This window comes from Triticum aestivum, chromosome 1B (genome assembly GCF_018294505.1).
Source record: "Triticum aestivum cultivar Chinese Spring chromosome 1B, IWGSC CS RefSeq v2.1, whole genome shotgun sequence".
In the NCBI taxonomy this organism is placed as follows: Eukaryota; Viridiplantae; Streptophyta; class Magnoliopsida; order Poales; family Poaceae; genus Triticum; species Triticum aestivum.
Window position 1 is genome coordinate 352,454,503 of NC_057795.1, and position 11,609 is coordinate 352,466,111.

An 11,609-nucleotide genomic window follows, 5' to 3' on the forward strand; every position below is an offset into this window, starting at 1 on the left:
AAAACCTAGTGACTAGGAGTACTTTCTAAATGAAGTGGACTTCTTTCTGAGTTGTTCTCTTTTTTTCTGGTTTTACCAAGAGAACCACATAGGATTTTACACTAAACCGCATGTAAGCATAATTTTTCATAACAAACTTGGCCTTGCAATTCTTTTACACAGGTTGTACACACAATTAACATAAAATTCAGCAGCTTTTTTTAACCCAGCGGGACTTCATCACTGGTTGAGAAGAACTGAGGCTGCACCTCGTCGGTGAAGCGCACAAGGCGTCAACTTGCAAATCCAAAAGCCAACTGCAAGGCCACGCGCACCAAACTGCATCGCATGCCCCGGCGCTGTGCAAGCTGGGGACGACTGGACTGCACTCATGAGAAAATTGACTAGCATGAAAAAGAAAAGGGAGCTGCGCCTGTGAGAAAAATGAAAATACACACAATTCTCATAGCCAAACTAATTGCACGAACGGGGGGTGGTCGAACTACATCGGCCATCGGCAGAACTGCACGAACGGGGGGTGGTCGACAGCAGCACCGTGGTTACTCAACTGCACGCTCCTGTTGGTTGAGTTGCACGTCCCCGTGGGTATAACTGCACGCTGAATGCAGTCAGTGCAGGGAGCCCCGCCGCTACCTCCGATTGGGACGGGAGGGATGTAGGTGGAGGCAGTCGTGCCGTTAGGAGGTCGCCCATGATGGGCGCCTGACAGTAGGAGGGAGAGTTGGACGGGGCTGCAGGATCCACTTTCGGTGGCCGATGGCGGTGGTTCCGGCCAAATCTCATGGATCCGGCAGGGGGTGGTGATGCCCGGTGCTCCCATCTAGGAGAGGAAATAGAGGGGAGGGGGGGCCATGGACCGGCGAGTCCGACGACAGAGGAGGTCACAGGATCGACGGATCCGCCCATGATGGTTGGCAGAGGAGGCCGCGGGAGCCGCTCCTTCCCGTCTCTGACATGCAGGACCTCGTCGGCCCTGCCATCCGGCCACCACGCATGGGAGGGCGCGGATCCGTGAGGAGGGAGGGGCCGTGCTGCTCCTGTGCTATTGATGGTGGAACGCGGTGGCCGCGACCCAGAGCGGCGCGCGTAGAGGAAGGAAGTGGCTATGGGGGATCCGTCAATGGAGGGAGTTGGACGGGCGCTTGACCAGCACCGGCATTGAAAGGTGGAGGGTAGGTGGGAGGGAGGGGGTCGGTGATGGAGGGAGGCGTTGATGGGAGATGCGGGGGCGCACGACGGGGGGAAGACGGTAGACGGGGTGGTGAAGTGGGGGCGCGGCGGTGCCGGCCGGGAGGAAGAGGAGGCGGGACGGCGCATGGCGGGAGGAAGAGGAGGCGGGGCGGCCTCGGTCGCGAGGAAGAGGAGGCGGGGCGACGTGTGGCCATGAGGGGGTGTGGCTGCGCGGGAGGATGCCGGCGGGGCTGGGCGGGCCGGCGCGGTGGGAGAGGTAGGAGGTGGCCGCGGGGGGAAGGTGAGGCGAGGGCGTGGGGAGTAGGGATGTGCACCGTAGGGGAGAAGAAGGTGGGTAGGTGGGGGAGTGGGCGGGGGTGGTGCGGGAGTTGCCCCGGGGTAGGGTTTGACCGAGCGCAGGTGGGAGGTGTGTTAGCAGAATAAGCCTTTTTTTGTTAGCAGAATAAGATCTTAAGGGGTATTATTAGAATAGACCCACCCTATATATATATATATGTATATAAGGAGGCCGGCACAGAGAAGAGGGTTGAAAAAGCCCTTGTGTATAAAAAAAGCTCCCTCACCAGCGCACCGCCGCCGGTCGGCTCCCTCCCCAGCGCGCCGCCGCCTGGCTCCCTCCCCAGCTCGCCGCTGCCAGGCTCCCTGCCCAGCACGCCACCGGCCCCGGCTCCCTCCCCAGCGCGCCACCGCCAAGCTACCTCCCAGTGCGTCGCCGCCCTATTCCTTCCCTAGTGTGCCGCCGTCAGGCTTCCTTCCCAGCGCTCTGCCTCCCGTCTTCCTCCCCAGAGGGCCGCTGCCTCCCGGATCCCTCCCTAGAAGCCACCGCGGTCTGTTCCTGCCGTCGCCGCCCGGACATCGCCAAGCCCAGGCTGTGCCGCGACACCTCCATGAATGCGTGCGGTGCCCCGACTCGATGGCTTTCGGCCTCCATCACCGCCGCTCCCCGAACTGCTGTCTGCTGCACGAGCAACACAGTGGGCCGTTCGACTTCCTGCCGCTGGCCGTCCTCCCTGCCGCGGGGCACCTCTCCCCCCTGCACCACCTGTGGCGACCTTCACCTACAAGCTTGGGGCAGAGCTCACCCTTCTCCACATCCTTTTCCTCTACTAATTGCAGCCGTTGGCGCCGTGGGTGGCCACAAATAGAGGTCACCGCCCCTTGGCTCTAGCTGCTCTTGTCGCAGATATTTTATGCCAGTAAGGTGTTTGTGTTAATGTCTGAAAAGAGAAGAATTTTTTCCCCTGAATTCTGTTTTGTGTTAGGATGGGTAGTGACATTGGAGAATAAGTGGAGTACAAATCTAATTTTCTTGGAGGTTCATTGTGTCTCTGTCGAGCAGTACATTCTCTAAATTAAGTCTGATGTAATTGGTTAATGAAAACAAAACAATTGTTCAAATGTGCATTATAGAAAACAATTCATACAAAAAAAGCAGTCAAGTATTGTTGTAAATTACAAAACAGTACTCAGTTTGTTTTACAAAATAGTTCACCACATAAAAAATGCAACAGTAGTTCAACACAATATCCAGGAGGGTGTGAGTTGGGTATGTTTACAAACGAAAGATATGTGTCGAAAAGTTCACTTCATCTGCAGAGCATTAGATTGTCAAAAAGTAGAATGGTTGAGCTAGTTCAGGTTTTTCAGTCCATCTTTTGTTTGCTATTTGGTTCATCTAATTCTGAATCGTAAGTACAATTCCCTTTATGTTCTGTATCTTCATATAACACAAAACAGGCACCGGAGGATAAGGTGAGAATATATACTAATAAAATGTGTGGTGGCATTGTCCACATTTTGAATTTAAACCACTAGCTTTTTGTACACAAGGGCTTATCCTGGGAGAGCCCCATATAGGCATGAGCACTACTGCTACAAACTTTAATCCCCCATTTTTTCGGCCTGCAGAGCATTAGAAAAAGTTCAATTTTGGAAATCCATTCAGTTCTATGGTTAGTAGACTGGTGGTTCATCTTGCTAAAACTTGCGGTTTAAAGTTTCTCTTTTTGTTACAGCAGTTCAGTGTGTATTTTAAGAAGAAAAACCAACAATGGCGGCTGCACTGGAGCCACAGGACTACTATTACTGATAGGTTTGTGAACTAATAAACATTGTTTTTATGTTCCTGTGATGTTTCATATTATTGTGAACTGATAGTTGATGCTCTTTGTGGACTGATAGCTGATACTTTTTGTTACTAGTAAAGGAATATTATTTTGTTACCCTCGATCCCTTATAGGTCGTGATCTGTTTCTCTGAACCGGTACGCCAAACAGGAAAGGAAAAAAATCCCTCACACCAAATCTGGATCGGGTCAATCAAACCCCGACCCCGAGCGCCATCATCTACCACCTTCCCCGGTCGCCGCACCTCCGGCCACCATCTCCCGACCGCCGCGCCTCCGCCCATCTTCCCCGGCCACCGCGCCCCCGACCATCTTCCCCCGGCCGCCGCGCCTCCGGCTACCCTCCTCGGCCACCGCGCCTCCGGCCTCCTCCCTCCACCGTGCCGCGCCTCCGTCCACCTCCCTCCGTCGACGCCGCGCCTCCGGCCACCTTCCCCCAGTCGTCGCTCCTCCGGCCTCCTTCCCTCCACCAGCGTCGCTCCTCCAGCCACCTCCCTCCACCACCACCCCTCGGGCCACCTTCCTCTGCCACCATTCAGCCTCCGGCCACCTCCCTCCGCCACCATTCAGCCTTCGGCCACCTCCCTCCGCCACCACCCGCCTCGAGCCACTTCCCTCCTGGCTGCACGCCCCGCGAAGAAGACCCGCCGTTCGCCACCTACTGCTGGCCCAGCTCCTGGAGCCACTACATCAGCGCACGCATGTTCAGTTTCGGTTTGAGTTCAACTTCTGCTGTCTGTCCTTTTTTGCGTATGTTCAGTTCGATATCTGGTGGTTCTTCAGACCAACATAGTGTGCCTTTTCAATTCATCTTGCAGGTGAAAAAAGGAGCTCCCCTTTGAGTTCAAATGGGTTCAAAAAAATGGTTTGCTGCATTACAGTTAGTGTTTTTTTGTGTGTTGTTTGTATACTCGCAGTTACTTTTTGGGCATCATTCGATCTGGACCATAGTTGCTGCAGGGATCTATTTAGCACATATAATTAAAAAAACATAGTTCAAATAATATTCCCCCAAAAGTTCAATATTTAGGGTTCTGCGCGTGTCCTTACATTAGCTAATCTTCATCATGTCCAGATAATGCCTAAAGTGAAGAGATTTTTTTAATTCAACTTTTGAACGCCTTTCAGTTCATCAACTTCTCGGCTGTCCTGAGTTGCAGCATTGCTGCTACTATCAATGGGTTTGCAAGTTGCAACCATTATTGATGCATTTGTATTTCTGATCATTGATGGTTTCATGAGGATGTGCTCAAAAATTGCTACTGTAGGTTGCTCTTTGTTGCATTTGGTACCGTCAATTAAAAATTATTCTTTCTTATGTTTCTGTGTTGTCAAAGAAAATCTAATGTACATGTGATGTCCAGTTTCTTCTTTAGGTTCAGTTCAATATCTAAAATCCGTTCAGTTTAATTCTTATGCGTCGTGAAAAATACATATAACATGCTTTGTTGTGTGGGATTTGGGGGGTGCCTAGTCTGGCTAAGAATGCCTTAATTACTGCTTTCTTTGCTCTGTTCAAGTGACAGAAAAAATCAGTTTGAGAATATATATGCAGGAGGTTGGGAGCAAAAAAACCTCATAATTTTTCCCAGTTCAATGATTGGAAGCAAAAAACTGTAGCTAGTGGTTTCGATGTGTCAAAAGATGAACATTTCTGCTCAAATTAAGTTTGCATCAGAGATATAGCCATTTTCTTAGTGAATTTTCTTTTAGTGAAACTTATTTGATTGCTCAAGAGAAGTGTTATTTACTAGTGAATTTTCTTTTAGTGTAGAAGTTCAATATGTATTTATATCAACAGTCTGTAATGAACAGTACAATCTATGTGCTAAAACATAACAGATCAGTTCATTGTCAGTACAGGCTCTGAAGCTGCTCAGTACAGGTTGGGGAACATTTTTGGAATCACATATATATAGCGGTTGCTTCCAAATGAATTTGTCGTTGCTAGTACATTTTTGGTAGCAGATGCTTCCAAGTGAATTGCCGTTACTACTATCTACGATGTTGCTGCCATGTTTTGTTGTTCTTTGAATTTACTATGTAACCACTGCTCATGGTAACATCAAACAACAAATTTTATATGCCTGGCATGTTTGATCTGATTTGACTCCATGACCATAGTGCAAAACAAAAAACTACAGTATCCTTGCTAGCTTACAGCTGTAATTTTGATTGCACAGTAGTTTCATTGCATTGCCATCTCCCGGTGGGGCTCTGCTGTCGGAGCACCCTGGCCGTTCACAGCCACCACTCCAGGCCGTTCAATGCCACCACCCCTGGCCATTCATTGCCAGCAGCACCCTGGATCCCACCCCTCACCCTAGTTGTTTCAATTATCGAGTGAGTTTCAGTCCAACTTGAGCTCCTTGACATGATCATATAATAACTTCAAAATTATTACATGGTCCATGTATTTTACAGCAAGTCCATGTAGTACTACATGGGAAGTACAAAAATTACTTCTAGTGAGAGTTCATTTAAATCTACAGGGTCCAGTCCCATATATCTTTTAACCAGGTTCATGGTGAAGCCCAGGGTGCTCGTCGGCGATCACAAGAAGCAGACCATCGAGAAGGAGCTGGGCGACATGGTGCAGCGGTGTGGCCAGTTCAACCACCTAGCTAATACATCATGATTTTCTCTCTTTTGCCTATGTCTCTTAGTGTGTTACCCCTTCCTCTTTTCATATAGCGTATTCTGAACATCAGATGCTTTCAAAAATGTGTCGCGCAAGTTCAAGTATAGCTGCTGCAGGAGTTCAAAAATCTGAACAGTTTAAGCTCAACCCAATTTCAAGAACTGTTTCCTTTATAAATTGTTTGAAGTTTGTGATTTTGGCTCATGGCAGGAGCTCGTTGACGATGAAGGATGTGAAGCTTCACCACCATTCACAACTCCAGTATGGTCCAGTTCGTCATGAGGATCTGGAGCTTCAACTTTTTCAGTTCATCTTTCATATGCTTTTTAGTACATCTACTTCCTCATCGTAAGTCCAATTTCCCTTTTATGTTTCCAGCTTCCCATAGAACAAACGTGTGCTTGTGGTTAAGCATGAGAAATGATCATCTGTACTGTCTCTTGGTTTATCAATTTGTAGAGCAAAACATGTACCAAAGTCAAATTCTCAAAAAAGGCTCTTCTTTGCATCTTTCAGTGCTCACTTAGGTTGGCATCAAATTATTTGTTTCTTCCGATGCTGTAAAACTAGAATTTTGGGTATATCTTTTGGTGCATATTTCTGTTTGTATAAAACTTATATGTTACATTTTCTTGAGGGTGCATATTTCTGTCTGTATAAAACTTATATGTTACATTTTCTTGAGAAAAATGGATGCAGCATTCACAACCGTTTTTGATAACTAAGTAGAATGACTAGTACTGAGAGCAAGTATTCTACAAATGTACATAGTATGATTTTATTAATGGATAAGGACATGAAATCATATCTTACTTCAAAGTTTGAGCACATGACTATTTTGTATCTTTACTGTTTCTAATAGCAAGTTCTGCAATTGATCCGTCCAGATGGAAGAAGGAAATCAGTCCAACAGGCGCATCTAAAGTGACATGTCGTGCACCGCCCACTTGTCCTCAAGCTGCTCGTCGTGTCATGCCGGCTTGCCATCAACCACAGTTGTGGCTCAACCCCCACGGTGCTTCCCCTCTATTGTTGCCCTCACCATGCTCTCCTGCGTATTGGCGGCCTCGATGAGCTATGTTTGCTGCTCCCGCGTGCTGCAGTACGCCGCTGAGCTGGTCACCATTTATATTTTTGTTTCTGTATTTATTTGTACAATGATAGATGGATGGGTTGTTCTTCCTTTTGTTGTATGGTGATGCTAATCATACACCAGCGTGGAGGCTAGTTCATGTCTTGCTGTTACATACTTGCAACATTATTTAGTTGTGTTCACAAGCAGGAAAGTTTGCATTCGGGAATTTAGACAAAAAATATGTTCTGCCATTACACTTTTCATGCCCGACAGTTCTGGGCAAATAGGTAACATTATCTCTGCTAGACCGGACTCTATATATTCACGACACTCTAAACTGCTATGGTAAGTATATTTAAACTGATGTATTTCTTCTAGATGCTGAGCTTTTTGTAGTATAGAGAGTACAAGCTCAGAAGTTTGCCTCCTTTCCCAACCTCCACTATGTTGGTCTCTCCTGTTCTCCTCTCTTCACTAACCTCTCTCTTTTTTTGCTTGAATTCATGCTAATGTTTGCTGTAACTTGAATTCCACCAGGGATGCTGGCAGCCGTCCAAGTGGAGCGTTGATGCCAGTACAAGTAGAATGGTGTTTAGAATTTATTTGTAACTCTGTATGCCGGGACCTTCAGCATATATGGTGATCTCAGTATTCTAATCTGTAGGCCAAAAATGGTGAACATTTAAACATCAGTTCGATTTAATAAAATTGAGAAGTTCTACTTTTGGTAAATAGCTGAACCTGGGTACAACAAAGTTCTACCATTAGTCATGGGGATTATTCGTTAATGTGTACTATGTTTTTTTGTCAGTTTAAGTGCTTTTTGTTTGTCAGGCCATGTGCAAGTTCGTTATCGGTTCATGTGTATGTGTGTTGGTAATCACTGCTATTGCTGCTAGGTACCGATCTGACCATGTATATGTTATTCATGTACATGTATTATATGTGTGAAAAAATTTCTATATATGATGAGATGATTGCTACTTCAAAGAAGGTATAGGTACATGACAGCTTGATCTGCATGCAAAAAGAAAAAAATGGTTTGAATCAAAAATATTGATCAGTACAAATTAAAAACAATGATCAGTTTGAAAAATAAAAGATGGTTAGGTTTTGGTATTATGTAACGTCGACGTCCAAGAAAACGTCCAAGTTCTGCAACTGATCCATCCAGATGGGACAAGGAGGTCAGTCCAGCAGGCGCATCTCAAGTGTCATGTCAGTGCGCTGCCCACTCGTCGCCATGCCTCTTCGCCGCATGTCGTGTCGTGCCGCCTTGCCATCAACCACCGTTGTGGCTCAGCCCTGTAGTGCTTCCACGATCACCACACGCAGCTTCCTTTTATCATTGTTCTCGCCCTGCTCTCCTCAATATTGGCATTGCAAAAACACAGCAAGTTCACAATTAAAAAAGTTGTAAGTTCAACACGACGTCCTAGATAAGTTTGAGAAAAGAGCTCAAACAAAATGAAACCCAATGAAAACTCAAATGGTAAAAGTTCAAGTTCAAACGTGAATTTGAGAAAATGATTCCTCGGCTAAGTTCGAAAAATGTCATTCTGTGAAGTTCGGCTATTCAGCCATGGACTAGTCCATGGTGGAGTTGCAATTTTGTTTCTTCTATACATACATGAATTGAATGTAATCAACAGAAAGAAACATATGTTGATTCTCCAAGTTAGAGTTCATTTTTATTTTCTTACAAGTAGCAAAACTTCCTATTAATCACTCTCTCAAGTGTGATGAAAAAAATGGGTAGTAAATTGATGAAAAAATATCATCGAGTTCAAAACACGCCGAGACACGAGATAGCCACCCCAGTTCGGGCGTAGTAAGTACCTCAGTACGAGTTAAAAACGATGGTCCGTTCGGAATAAAAGAAATGGCAGAAATTCAAATTGTAAAGTTCAAGCAAAAAAAAACCCATGAAAATCCTGCTTAGTAAGTACCTCAATACAAAGTCGTAAAATGAGAGAAGTTCATAACAACATTGTCAAAAAAAATGTCGAGTTAAAAAAAACAAAACAAACACATTTTCTTTTTGAATAAAATATATTTCAATTCGATGATACAAACCATACAAGTACAGGGGCGACGATACAGTAAACCGTTGAAAACTTATGAGAAAAATATTACCGAAAAAACAGAGCAAAGTCTATTTAGTGAAAACACGCTTAGTACAAACCCATGCAAGCATCAGTACAAATACCCTTTTTCGGAACCATTTAAAATTACTCTACAAAAAATAACTCAGTATAAACATACACATATATCAATACGACTACTCTGTTTTTCAGACGAGAAAACAACAAGATTCATTATGCCGTATTCTAAATTACTCTTAAACGATTGCAAAGTAGAGAAAACATTCAACATGACTAAGTTTCGCATTTTCGATAGCTATCCAACGGTATATTATTTGACATATTTTGACAAACTTTTTTAAAAAAATCGCGTTTAAAATCAAATTTGACCGTATTCGAATTCGTTTTTAAACCGTAAAGAATTAGAAAAACATTTCTATACGAAAACATTGCGCGTTTTCCATAGCTTTCCAACACCGTATCATTTGTGTCAATCCGACAAACCGTTTGCAAAAAATCGCAAAAATACATTTCGCCCAGAATTTCACCGTTTTTCAAATTACTTTTAAATTTTATAGAATTAGAAAAAACAATACATATATGAAAGATGTGGATTTTCACCAGCTTTCCAACGCCATCTTATTTGCTCAATTCCGACAAACGATTTGAAAACTGAGTCCAAAATACGATTCACATTTTCGGTTTTCAAAAAAACGGTTTTTTCAAAACTGCTCTTAAACCATAATGATTTTGCAAAAACGTTCAATATACTTGAAATATGGTTGTCAAGAGCTTTCCAACGATATATTACACGCCCCGTTCCGACAAAAAAATTATAAAAAGTTTTTAAACTAAAAAAGACGATCTGTTAAACACAACTGAAAGCATGAGTTCAACCGCTTCACAAACATCAGTACAACCACTTGAAACCGTCTGTTCAAAAAGGGTAACAGAATAATATTCTGTTATGCGTAACAGAATAGCCCAGATATATATATATATATATATATATATATATATATATATATATATATATATATATATATTAGCTGAATAGTTATTCTGATAACACTTCTGCACTGCACGCTTAACGCGAGGGCACTGCATCCCCATCAAATGAGCACTGCAATGTCACCAGAAAAAACTGCATGCATTTTTTTGGCATTGTTTTCGCTCCAGTTTTTAAACCGTTTGTCGGAACGAGGCGTATAATATACTGTTGGATAGCTATGGAAAATGCACCGCCTTGCCATGTTGAACACTTTTTGAGATTCCTCGCGGTTTATGAGCAGTTTCAAAAATAGTACGCGCATGATGGGATGCAGCGAGCATATTTTCGCGATTTTTTTAAACCGCACATCGGAATGAACCAAACGATACGATGTTAGAAATATATCGTCGAGGCGCATCTTTTTCATATCTATTATTTTCTCTAATAGGTTACGGTTTAAGAGCAGTTTTAAATTTAGTAAATCGTGGAATTCTGTTTTTCGAATTTTTTGCTTTTTTTTACTGTTTTCGCTCCAGTTTTTTGAACCATTTGTCGAAACGAGGCGTATGATACGCCTTTGGAAAGCTATGGACGAGGCGCAACTTTCATATGTTGAAATGTTTCCGAGATTCCTTACGGTTTTTAATTAATTTGAAAAATCATGCGGCTGACGACGAGAGGCAGTGGCCTTTTTTGTGAATTTTTTACAAACCGTTGGTCGAAATGATTCAAATTACACACCGTTGGAAAGATATCAATGAGGCGCAACTTTTTCATGTAGAACACTCTCTTCGATTCCTTACGTTTAAGAGCATTTTTGATTTTAACGAAATGCAGACACTTTGTTTTTCTGCCACACCGAAATCGTCGTATGTAATGCATTACACAGAAAACTGCACTGCTTTAGACTGAAAACCGCACTGCATCATACGGTCTGATGAACCGCATCGTTTCTTTTGTGGAACGTAAATTTTTCTCAGATTAGTTTTTGTTATCTTTTTTTAATTTTTTTGTAAACGAGTGGACCGCGGAGAGGAGGCAAGTGAACCACGACATATATCGAAGTGAACCTCATTACTATCTTTGTTGTTGTGCTAAATTTTTAGCACTTTCATTTTGGGCACAAGTGAACAACATTACTCTAAAAAATGAAGCATATCCGAGGACCAAAAGCACTGCATGCGTTGATGTAGTCGACTTATTTTTAAAGCACATGAAACAATTTGCACTCCATACATAAGCAGACTGCATGTTTTTTCATGTGTTTTTCCTGTTTGTTTTTTTGTTCGTCTATACCTACAAATTAACCGCACTACACAACAAAGCCAAGAGTACGGCACCCAACAATTAACTACACTGCTTAAGGCATAACAAGTTTTTTAATGCAAGAAAAAGCATCAAGAATAAACGACCATTTATTAGTTTCCATGAATACGCACTGCACTGCAAATCTAAACGCCAAAATAAGCATTTGAAACTCCATGGGATCCAACTGTACTGCT

General features: G+C 43.7%; 1 protein-coding gene across 8 annotated transcripts; it reads left to right on the forward strand.

Annotated features, from left to right (window-relative positions):
- Window positions 1–1,533: 1,533 nt before the first annotated feature.
- LOC123123492 (uncharacterized) lies at window positions 1,534–7,764 on the forward strand. Of its 8 annotated transcripts, XR_006460642.1 has the most exons (7): window positions 1,534–2,338; window positions 3,207–3,283; window positions 3,468–4,030; window positions 4,135–5,659; window positions 5,809–5,917; window positions 6,168–6,305; window positions 6,845–7,764. XR_006460642.1 is itself a non-coding variant. In XM_044544043.1 (5 exons), exons 1-5 carry the CDS (start codon window positions 1,685–1,687, stop codon window positions 7,599–7,601), a joined length of 1,029 nt encoding a protein of 342 aa, XP_044399978.1. In that variant the 5' UTR covers window positions 1,534–1,684; the 3' UTR covers window positions 7,602–7,764. The 8 variants fall into 8 exon arrangements, 3 of the variants coding, with proteins under 3 accessions (XP_044399978.1, XP_044399966.1, XP_044399973.1); XR_006460641.1 differs by having other exon boundaries at window positions 4,135–5,917; XR_006460640.1 differs by having other exon boundaries at window positions 5,809–6,305.
- The last annotated feature ends 3,845 nt before the right edge of the window (window positions 7,765–11,609 follow it).

Bases quoted from the DNA above. Each gene is read 5' to 3' on its own strand.
- LOC123123492 (XM_044544031.1), top strand. From the start codon at position 1,685: ATGTATATAAGGAGGCCGGCACAGAGAAGAGGGTTGAAAAAGCCCTTG. The intron at 2,339-3,206 runs GTCACCGCCCCT...TTTTTGTTACAG, and splicing joins GTGGGTGGCCACAAATAGAG to CAGTTCAGTGTGTATTTTAA. The intron at 6,306-6,844 runs GTAAGTCCAATT...TGATCCGTCCAG, and splicing joins AGTACATCTACTTCCTCATC to ATGGAAGAAGGAAATCAGTC.